At 33.6% G+C, this 12,590-nt stretch overlaps 1 protein-coding gene across 2 annotated transcripts in view; it reads right to left on the reverse strand.

Annotated features, from left to right (window-relative positions):
• Positions 1-12,590, reverse strand: part of sm (heterogeneous nuclear ribonucleoprotein L) — a 500,688-nt gene that overhangs the window by 84,218 nt on the left and 403,880 nt on the right. For both annotated transcript variants that reach the window (XM_076406872.1, XM_076406873.1), the window contains one exon: positions 6,776-6,850. In XM_076406872.1, the coding sequence (XP_076262987.1) occupies positions 6,776-6,850 (75 nt within the window). The remainder of the gene's footprint in view (positions 1-6,775; positions 6,851-12,590) is intronic.

Below are 12,590 nucleotides of genomic sequence, written 5' to 3' on the forward strand. Positions count from 1 at the left end.
TTAGTCGCGCGATATAACATATTTGTCTAATATATGAATACTATATATGACTTTAAATATATATGTGACTTTAAAGACATTCCAGTTAAAAAAAAACGAAGCTATTTTTTCAGAATGGTTCAGTTATAATTTCCGAATACACGAAATCAACTTACAGGTACATGTGCAGTCACTTCAGCTTCTATCTGATGGAAACTTATGTATTGGATCTCCATCTAACTTTATCATTTACAATCTATTAGAACTTCAACAATCTGCTCGCCGACAATAAGTATTATTATATGATTTCCGTTATATAATATAACCATCCTATAACCTACATCCATATAACCATGTAGGACATCACTTCAGTAAATGATCTGCTGTACAATTTATAATCTAAATCTTATCTTATCCTAGATATTGTTAAATCTCACTCTATGTGTCTGATAATCAGTTCGTATGGTAGTTTGCGTTTGAGTCTATGCACTACATTGTCATCGCGCACATTTAAGTGTTTGGTGAGTTCAATGGGATGCACTAATAGTCTTTCAGAATATTTCGCATTAACACTCCGAATCACACTCGTTATGGGTTCTAAGGGGATATCGCGTTGAATCAGTTTGTTGGACATGTTAATATGGGGTAGCGGCGATGACTCGCAACACTTTATTCTGGAACTTCTGGAAAGTCTATGTTAGATTTGCTAGTAGTACCCCACAGTTCAATACCAAGGTCCAAATGGACGTTAAGTATTGACTTATACAGCAGAACCTTGTTATCACTACATAGTATAAAACAAAGTCGCCTTTTCTGTCCCTATATCCCTATGTGCGCTTAAATCTTTAAAACTACGCAACGGATTTTGATGCGGTTTTTTTCAATAGATAGAGTGATTCAAGAGGAAGGTTTATATGTATAATACATGCATAATATACTAAGGCAACATTGCTAATTTTAGAGGTTTCTAACGTGATGTCGTAAATTAACCTATTTTTTTAGGCTTATTTAGCAATTAGCAAAAACGCTGCCTAACCCTACGAGTTAGATCAAATTAATGTACTACAGTATTGTACACCATAAAAAGGTCTACAAAAAAGTCCGAGATGGTATATGTTTATCTTTTAGGGATAACCCACATTAACCATTTTTATTGTTTACTTTTTACGTGAGAAAATGGCTTATTTACGAATCTATTTTAAACAATACGGCATTAATCCTTATCGAATTAAGTACCTTAAATACAGTGTGCAATTAATAGAGATCAATATGTTTCCTTACAGCATGTAAATTAAACAAATATTTTCGGAGATATTACAAATTTAAAATTTGCGTTTAAAAATGTGTAATGTAATAAAAATTGTATGAATTTAGATATTCCAAAGATAGCAGGAAATCTTCATAGTAAGTATAGGGGAAGAGGAATTGTTTTACTCCAAATTTAATGCGTGCAGGCCAAGGGCAGTAATGAATGAACCAAAAATACTGGATCGATTTTAATCATGTTTTCATTGAGTGACGGAGCGGGCCGCTATGTTTTTATATACAACGTTTATATTTTTTCTGTAGTGTATTTAATTTAGTCTCAGCATTGCGCCCGTGCGAAGCCGGGGCGGGTCGCTAGTCTAATGATAATTTAGATTTACACCCTATTAGCCAATACATTTGGTTTAGTTTAAGCTCAAGCTGTTGGCCTTTTGTCACTATATGTATTTTCCATGTCAAACGTCGATTAAGGTGCATTCCCAGATATTTAACTTTGTGTGCTTGCATAAGTTCATTCAATTATACTGAAGGACATGTTCTTCTACAAAGGGCGAATGTCACATGGATAGATTTTTTTCTTATTTGCTTTGTTACGCCATGTTTTCAACCACAATTCGACCTTGTTAAGATGAAGTTCTTGGCTTCTTGTGGCTGATATTGGATCCTCGTGTGATGATAAAACCGCTGTATCGTCAGCACATGCTTAACCAGTACAACTGGTACCTACATAATTTATTATTCTCCTCCAATTTCAAAAGTCTTCTTTAACGATATTCAAAATTAACGATATTATCGGGCGACTTCAGCAATTCGGCGACTAAAAATAAACAAATAACTCTCTGATACCACCTGAAATAAACGGAGAATATCGTTTAATTCCGAATTTTTATTCCGTTAAATTTGAAGCGCGTCCCACCCTAATTCCGAGACTGAAACTTCGACCTACGTTGGCACATATAAAATAACCGGTAATAAAACAAAACTTCTGCTGACGTCTACGAAACCTGTTACCGAAATATCAGTTATACCAAATTTAATTTTAAATTTCCGAAACCGACAGCGAGAATGGGAGAGAATTGATTAATTAAAAATGGCCCAATTCATTGCACAGTGTTCTCCTTTATGTATACGTTTCAATTCTGTGATGGTTAGAGAGAATTAACTGGAAAGCTCGACTGATTAAATGTCTGTCCGCAAGAGAAAAACTGTTCACATGACCGCAAATGATAGATGCTTGTCTGAAAAGTGATCATTGATTAGTAAAATTTTTTTTTGTATTTTGTACGTTGTAACATGTACTATTCATGGGAATCATACTTTTTTTTTCATCTTTTGTTTTTAAAGGTTTGAACGATAATGTAAAGTGAACTAGGCGGGATTTCCGCTTCTTTTTAATTGTTATATTTGTCGCTATATTGTCATATCTTCATAACTTTCCCATAATTATTAATATAGTTAAAGATAATGATTATAACCGTAAAATATAAATAAAAAACACCAATGCAGCCACAGTAACTACCTGATATGTAGCTATGATCTATTGATCATTTGAGGAGTACATAAACACCACTGAAAGTGATTTCTACTGGCTCTTGACGGCAGCGTATCTAACGTGTGGTCCTTGGCTTTTTCCCTTGTGCGCATTGCACGTTAATCATAACCAGAGTTAGGAGAAATGAGTGCACAATAGCAAGAGATAATTGCTTATTTATGATATTATGATAATCCTAACCGATCCCTGTTATATTTAATCTATATTGTTAGTGAAAACTGTTGTTAGGTATCTTTAAAATTAATTTTTTAATACCATTTATTTTGTTCTCTACTTTTATTTGTCTATGATATTAAATTGTTTTATAATGTTTTATTTAAATATGATTTTTATATTACACCCTGGGTTTAAATTTGCCCTGCACTATTATCAAGTAAAATTAGTTTTCATTACGGAAGGGTTGACAAGATAACTTTTCGAAAGTCTCTTGATTGTAACACTTCCTCTTTTCCACAAGCACCATCTTAGAGAATCTTATCGCATTATCAATCGATGTCAAGTATCTCAGGTCCTCAATTTAAAAAGTTATTTCACACTCGTCGATAGCTTTAAATCCAATGAAAATAGAAAAAACAAAAAAACCACGATCATTTAAAAATTGTAATATACCTAGCGATTAAGTTTGTTCAAAAACCGCTTGGAAGGCAAGCAGTAATTTCCTATAATTTTTCACAAGCGCTTTGTCCGTCCGTTTGTTCATATGAATGTAATATGTAAGTACACGATTTTTTACTAGAACAAAACCATTCATTAAAGACTTTGTCACGGTTAGATAATATACTTAACCATCCTCCAAAACAGCAACTACCGAGTGACAATTCGCCCATATTTGTCATGTATGTTATTTATCACTAAACTCTGAACACCTTTTCATATTCTCGGACGGTTCCAAGAGCAATGATTACGAGTGGACAGCATTTACATCGGTGATGTCGGAAGCACACTTCAGGCTCCCCGTTTCATCGAGTGTATTGATGGTTGCTTGCCAATTATAGAGGCTTGGTCTCAATGCATGATATGCAAGCCAAATGATCCTAAGCTCCTTCAAGTGCTTCCAACCACATATATGTTACCTCTACACATGCTGGTGTGCTTATCCCTGAACTAACCTCTAAATTGGAAAGGAGCTCCTTTTTATCACCTTTATGTGGCTCCCTTCTCTCTCACAATTTCATCTTCTGGAGTAAAGATATGAAGCAACACTCTAATAGAATCTTTAGGCATCTAGACCAATTCAGATGAGATCTAACAGAAAACTATAAGCCTTGGGAGGTGAAAAAAGAGTATTATCAAGGACTTACCACCACTAACATCAGCAAACGCAACTGAAGCTTATTCTCGTATCTCAGAATTGATCACTGTAAACTGCCCCATGAGTTTGTCATTAAAGAAAAAAGTCCACCAGTGTGCGTCGAATGTGGTTCCTCACTGTCTATCAAACACATACTAATAGGATGCCGAAAATACAACCCGTTGTTCAACCTGAGGGAGACGATGGACCAGTGTCTTAACCTGGAGAATCTGGACAAGCTAATTAATTTTTTAACCGTAACAGGACTGCTACTAGAAATATCATAGTATCCATCATATGTGTGTAATATAATGCATGTTCATTTACATTTTTTGTATCTTGTTCATATTCACTTGTGTTCATTAATATATTCATGCATCTGTATGCTTTTACATATTTTACTTGTATCTTGCAATATGTACTCTTTATCCTACTCTTTTAACTCTAGACCTTATATTCCGACCATGTATTTATATGGCTCTTTGCATTCTATACTTGTAATAGCACTGTAGACTTTAACTGAGGATGATGGGTTTATCATATATAAATAAATAAATGTCACCAAACGTAACCTCATTAATCCAACCAATGAAACAATCGCAAGAAGTTTCTCAAAACTCAATTCCTCAATAATTATTTTTAATTTTTTTTTGCAAAAGCCGGTATTTGAACATTACGTTTCATTTCTAAATAATTCTCCACCACTGTATACACCATCGTATACATGAAACCATGTCACGTTGGCAATTTCTGGAGCGCACAGCGTACAGACTGAATTTAACTATTTTTATTGTCATTAAATATACACGACCTCGGGACGGTTGTTGTGAAACGAACAAATTTATTATATTTAAATACTTTACAACTTTTTTGTGTTATCATCGGCCGTCGCTGAATGATATTAAGTTTAATTAATTTGGCACCGTTACGGGCGCTATATTAAGTTTTGTTGCACCCCGGTGAGTAATTCTGCCAACGCTATTAATACGACTTTATTGTTTCATATTCGATAATAGTAGGTCAAACGCGTCATACTCATTAGTCTGTTTCATTATTCTAAGTCGTAATTAATATGTAAACATCGATAGTTATGATATCGTGAAAAAACAATGTTATATATTTGAACAACATTATTTAACAGGTTAACTGAAAAGTTTGCGGCCTGACACATAGGTGGCGCTACTAGAATTAAATCCATATGTTGTTTAGTTAGCCCTAACCCTCAAAAAAAGCGTGTATAAATTTGACAGTTGTCGGATCGTTAGTTTGTGAATTATAGCATGTTCAGTGGAGCAACCTTTGCTATTATGAATAAAAATGGATAAAAAGGAATTTCGCCTGTTGATAAAATATTGCTTTTTGAAGGGAAAAAATATAGTTGAAGCAGAAACTTGGCTTGATGACGAGTTTCCGGATACTAGCCCAGGAAATTCAACCATCAAGTATTGGTATGCCAAGTTTAGACGTGGTGAAATGAGCACCGAAGACGGTGAACGCAGTGGACGCCCAAAAGAGGTTATCGACGGTTATTATAAAACATTAAAAAAATCCACAAAATGATTTTGAATGGAACATACGAATATTTGGGTATGAGAAAGCTCCGTGCAAAGTGGGTGCAGCGCGAGCTCACTTCACTTTCACAAAAATAACGACGAGTTGATGATTTGGAGCAGCGTTTGAAGATAATCGAGCTTAATAAACCCGAGTTTTTGCGTCGATATGTGACAACGGATGAAACACGGCTCCATCATTTCACTCCGAAGTCCAATCGACAGTCATCCGAGTGGACTGCATATGGTGAACCCGCTCCAAAGCGTGAAAAAACACAGCAGTTCGCTGGCAAGGTTATGGCGTCTGTATTTTGGGATGCGCATGGAATAATTTTCATTGACTAACTTGAAAAAGGAAGGACCATCAACAACGACTATTACATATCGTTATTAGACCGTTTGAAGCACGAAGAAATCGTCGAAAAACGGCCGAATTTGAAGAAAAAGAAAGTGATGCTTCAGCAAGACAATGCACCGTGTCACAACTCGGTGAAAACGATGGCAAAAATCTATGAATTGGGCTTCGAATTGCTTCCTCATCCACCATATTCTCCAGATCTGGCCCTCGGCGACTATTTCCTGTTCTCAGATCTCAAAAGAATGCTCGCTGGGAAGAAATTTTCGTCGAATGAAGAGGTGATCGCCGAAAGTGGGGCCTATTTTGAAGCAAAGGAAAATCGTACTACAAAAGTGGTATCGAAAAGTTGGAGGGTCGCTATAATCAGAGTATTACCCTTAATTATGTTGAATAAAACAACTAAATTTGCCAAAAAAATGTGTTTTACAGTGGTAGGCCAGGGACTTTTCAATTGACCTGTTATATATTTGAACATTATTTAAGGGGGCATACTAGTCTAGGAATTTGAAAAATCTATCTCTTCTATTTCTTACTCCTACATTTTTTACCTTGATACGATAGAAGAACAGAAGACTCACAACAAATTTCAATTAAATCGGTTTTATAGAACTTCAGATAGTTTTCTGATAGAGAAAAACGCGTGATAATATGAATTTAAAAAAATTTTAAACGTTTAAGCTTTACAAATCGATTTTTCATATGCATAGGCCAGAAAAGGTTAAATAAGTTGAAACTATTTTCTACGAAAGACAAACAGTTAACAAAATTGATTTACTTACTATATGGTTGTGGTCTGGAACCGAAATGTGGTTCCTGTAACAACGGCTGTGGTCTGCCATTTGTGTTTTCTTTTACTGAAACAGAAAATAAATCCGGTTAGAGTATTTCGAGGCAAAAACTAATAAATGTTTGTACCAATTTCCTTCATAAAAGACGACATTCTATAAAAGTATGTTATTCAAATTGTAGACGAACGCAAGTCAATTTCGGTTTGGAGTGGATTGTTGTTATTGGAAAGCATCGAAAACTGATTTAATAAGGATATTGACGATGGTAGATAGACAAGTATGAAAAATTGGATTTTATGAAAGAAACGAGACCTATTATTTTTAATCTCAATATTATTGTTTTAAATTTAAATTGGATAAAATATCAGAAAGAATATTATAAAAGGTTTATTTTGTAACTAAAAATGCTGAAATGTCAACATTCACTATAATTACTAAGTGAAACTAAAGTAAAATTTATTTTGAGAGTTATATTGCATTATTATATAATTAACTAATAATCTATATTTTTACCGTGCGTCATTTTACCATCCAATAATATTAAAATAATTTACAAACAGGTCATTAAATTAATTAAAAGTGTTAAACCGGCTCCAGCATTTTCTTTTATTCTTTATCTCCAACAAGTTCAATTAAAATAATATTGTAAATAGATAAATAGGTTTAGGTAGGTATTAAGCTAAATTGTGTGTATATAGTAGAATATAAAATACGTGTAGTAGAGAGGTTAAATAAGGTTTTTGTTTATTTTTATTTAGTTATTATACCGATTATTATGTACATATTTTGTTTTAAAATGTTTTTTTGTCTTAAAAATCTAAGTTTCATTATTTTTTAATTATTTGTGAGTTTCTTATTTATTTTTGGAAATCGGTTCAATTTTTTTGTTGAAAATATTTTATTTACAGTACATCAGTTACTAGTACCGTATTAATCTTGCGAGAACTTGAATAAAAATCTTTCTTAAAACATAATTGTTTAATTTCTATTTATCAACCTTAAGAAGAAATATATTTCTATTCTCAGAAATCCCAGAAGTCCTACAGTGACAATGCACAGTGTGTTATATGATTAAATTGGTTTTGCCAAATACTAAAACAAAGGAATATACTTTTTTCAACCCAATATAATAATTAATTATTATTAAGCTATCCTGAAACCATCATTAAACGAAATAACTGAGTAATATCCTTTAAAACGAAGAATTTACGCGAGAAATAAATTCCATTTAATCCTCTCATCCTAATTTTTGAATATTTCTCCATTCCTGCAACAAGCAAGCGCCGATCCTGCATTTAAATTAAACGAAGACGGGAGAAATGGGGAGGACAAGGAAAAGGTTTTATAGTTAGACGCTATAACGGCTACTGTAGTTTGCGGATGCAAATTGAAAGTGTAATATCAAACAAAATTGGTTTTCGGAATTATCCGATGAAAGATGGCCGAACCAAATTGGAAAAGTGGCTTTTAATTGCGTTTTGATTATTGGGAATGCGGTATTGTGAAGTGGTCGAGACTAATCTAAAATTTATAGAGCTCTTTAACGAGTTAAAATGCTATTAATTAAATATTTTGCTCTAATAAGAGTTTTTACATGTAACCACTGACATGATAAACACATTTGAATTATTTTAGTAACCGACTTCGCAAAAGGAGGAAGTTTTATATTCGGCTGTACATATACTTTTAATGTATGTTGGCCGATTTCTCCAACAATTGTGGGCCGATTTTCAAAATTCTTTTCAGATTATTTTATTTGAAAGTGTGCACTTCCGAGGCGATCCCATTGGAACCAAACCAGGATTATGTTGGGAAAAGGGGGGAAATCGAGGAAAATGCTCAACATTTCAAAGACACGTACAAAGTTTTCACATATTTTTATCCAAAATAATCAGATATTTGGGTATAATGTTATTGCTGAGCTGACGTGACGGAAAATTTCAATACAAAAGCCATTCAGTTTGCTTTTTAAGCACTAATTATAGCAAATAAGACGTCGTAGACCTATTATAGACAACTGCTCCTATGGTGTAATGGTTAAACCGCTGATATCCCAATCGGAGGTCGCGGGTTTGATTCCCGACGGGAGCAATAACTTTTTGTTGTTTAGTTAGAACATTTGTCAAATCACCTAGGCTGGGTAGACGACCATGAGGCCTGAAACGGTCCTTACTTCTAATCACTGTTCCTTTATTCCTATTCTTCCTCATATGGGCCTTTGGCACCTTTACTTGACCTACCCATTTTAATATTAAATCAAATAACTGCGTAATTCACTGAGTAAATATCTAACACTAAATAGAAAAAAAAGCAAAAATTGAACCTTGACCTTGGTCAGATTAAAATAAAACATTATCTATATACAAAATATAGTTAAAATAACATGAACACCATGCAATCTAGTACATTTTATACTATGTTGGCAACATTGCAAAGGAAGTCAAAGCTGCGAAAGAATTGGTGCAATGATCATAAAACCAGGATAGTTGACGATAGGAAGAATGTGGTGCAGTGCAGCAGCACTTCCTACGAATGACTGGATTTATACGTGAATAACCCCAAAAGAACCTACTTCCTGCACTGAAGAAGGAGGTTCCGCTATAATTTGGGCAGCAATATCGTGGTATTTAGCTCGTCCTGTCATTGGCATCACTGGTCGGATTACTGCGAATTAATATCTCGACGTTTTCAATGATGAAACTCTTACTATAACTAGCATATTGCCTCCAAATACTGTCATAGTCCAAGAATCAGAATATTATCAAACATAATCCCTGGTCAGTAAAATCGACAGACATCAACATAACTGAACATAACCATTATGGTGACCTTTAGAGCAGATAGTGAGAAGTAGATTTCCATCTCCAAAATCATTGAAGAACAATGTTATATATTTAAAATCCTATTTTAAACACACTAATTAACAAAACTGAACGGGAAAATATTTTCATTCCATTAATCAAGATAGCTTGACGTAAAAACTTCAAAAAGATTGATATATGTATCACGAATATGGATGTGAATCACATGAAATTAGTTAATATATAAAACAAAACCAATGGCTCAAAAATACACTAGGAGTTAAATACCTCTCATTCTAAAATTGTAATTGATTATCGATTTTTAAACCAAATTGATCTCGTTAAAAGCTTATTAACTTTAAATAAGCCTATATTCACATACGACGTCTATTTTATACATAAAAATTGTAAGAAACGCACTAATTAATACAAATGAACGGGAAAACATTTCCATTTCATTTGTCAAAATAACGTGACATAGAAACTTCAGAAAGATTGATATGTGTATCAGTACTAACCTATATTCACGTACTGACGCCTCTAAAATAATACCGTCGTTTAAAAATATATTTTTGCCAATGAAATATTTTCTTTGAAAAGCGATCAATATTATTTGCCTATATCTGACAATTATATTTATTTATAAATGTTGTCCCCTCTAAAGGCTTTGTACAGCATCGGTGGTATTACAGAGGAAAAATTGAATATTAACTGTTAGATATAATTAAATATATTAATTACACAGCTAAAAAATTACCATGAGTGGCTCCTGTTGAAGAACCGCCCAAAGTTTTACGAGTTGTAGATAAATTTGCCAGTTTTGAGTGACATTTTCTCCGTGCATGATATAGAGAAGAGTACGTTCAGCATTTTCATCATCTGGATTAAGCATATGTTCATATTTTACCCAGTGGATATAAACATTTTTCTTCAACTAGTAGAACTAGTACAACCAAAAATAGTAACTACTGTAAAAGTACACGATTGAAACAGTCGACAGTAAAAAGTAGTCGACTACTAAACAGTCGATTGTCAACTTCAGTCGAAAGTTCCCAACGCTAATTTTTAGTGTAAAATCAATAAACATTTAGACAACAACAAATTGTATTGCCTTTTAAAAAATATGTTTATTAAAATAGACTATATTTTCAATAATACTCTCCCTTTCTATGTTAATAATGTAAAATAACGCCCTATATAAAGGGTAAGTAACACTGCCAAGAAGTGTATGAAAAATGTACGTGTGAGTAAAGAAAGAAAACACAACATTCCGAACCCCTTCTTCCCGATATTAAATAAACCGGCATTGTTCCCTAATAACGAAAAGATCATTAGTATTTCATGAGGGTAGTTTTCTTTCCCTCGTAAGTTCGCCTCACCCTTAGCCCACTTCAGAACCTAATTATTTATTTAGTGCCATCCGGCTCAGTAGCTAGGAACTCGGTAACTAGAAGTTATATCTCGGGAATCTAAAAAATGAAACGTCGTTAGAAAAAGCGGCAACGTCGGATAATCGGATTTCCTCATATCATCATTGCGACGCTTCGGAACTGTCCCGGGCGAGACGAACAGTTTGGAACAATTTTCTTTTATTTCGATGTTCGTCGTCGGCCTGATCTAACACCATCATGTCACATTTGATTCCGGATCGAATTATAAAATGTTTCGATAAAACGGAGAAAACGAAATAAGAATAACCTTCTTCCTGGACTTACGAGTACGTAAAATTAAATAAAACAAAGGGACCCATAGATAGGCAACCACCAATACCTCCGAACCCGATTTACAACTATAGTCTGTTCAAAGTTATTTGGTACGTACGTCATTTAAATTTGTGGCAGTGTGTGTAGTATAAACTCTGAGTTTTAGTTCAGTTGGCCTTTGATATACAACAAAATTCTAATCTAAATGAAATAATTGAACAAAAATCTTATCAAATATAATTCATTGTACTATCATAATACATCTAAAAACTACAGTTAATTATACAGCCACAATAGTTTATAGGTTAGAGTTTTAATATTTACTATTGCTTTGAAGAATTTTGCATACGTCTGACAACTGGACGACTTTGACAGGCCCATTCGTTTACGCGTTCGAACTAATCAGACAGCATTGTATTTCCTTTACAAGAATAAAATGAGAAGGAAAATATTGTCTGATTCTAAAACGAATTTACATATTGAGGTAGGCAATACATTCAACATATTGATGACGCATATACAAATAAACTTCGAATAGACTATAAATGCGTTGTGTTGCCAAACTCAGTGTTGCCAGATGTAACTTTTGTATGGTAGATTATCATTTCTGTTAGATGCATATAGAGTTTTGTCGTATAATTTATTAAACCTAGTAGAACTTTAAGAAACCAATATAATTTCATATGAAAAGTAAGGCCCTATGGTTTAATTCCTAACGATTATATAAAACTATTAAGCAATATTGGTGTTGTACATTTTGTTCTATTATTACAATTTAAAAAAAAAAGTAGTTACGAGCTTTCCGACAGTTCCCTAAACGGTCTTTAATTTCCCTAAATTTCGTGGACTGCTTTTCGTGACTTAATTTTGCGCGGTCCGAATTACAAAGCGATTGCTTTATGAATATACATGTTGTGTGTTCCAAGTGGGCTATCAGCGAGTTGCAGAAAAGAGACTCCCGCTTCTGGCGGCAATTGTTTTACGTTACCATCCCTATAAAAAAAAACCGCCAACGTTTCCAGAATATAAAGTATGCTTTTTTGTTTGTTTAAATTTAACATATCCTGAGCTAAATGTATATGGTGGTGAGAAAATAGTGTTTGTTTTCAGTAGATCATGTGAGCATTCATCAGTTGTCATTTTGGTATCAAAAATACAACTGAATTCAAGTTCTGACTCAATTCACCTGACTGGAGATGTTAATTGAGCTCATGTCAAAAAATCAACCATTTTGCTGAGAATTTGAAGGTATTTTATTCAAGAAAATTTATTATGGATTATTCTGGGCCAGTTCTTTAACAC

This window comes from Rhynchophorus ferrugineus, unplaced genomic scaffold (genome assembly GCF_030347505.1).
Source record: "Rhynchophorus ferrugineus isolate W39M unplaced genomic scaffold, kcgeb_rfMv2 rfM6, whole genome shotgun sequence".
Classification (NCBI taxonomy): domain Eukaryota; kingdom Metazoa; phylum Arthropoda; class Insecta; order Coleoptera; family Curculionidae; genus Rhynchophorus; species Rhynchophorus ferrugineus.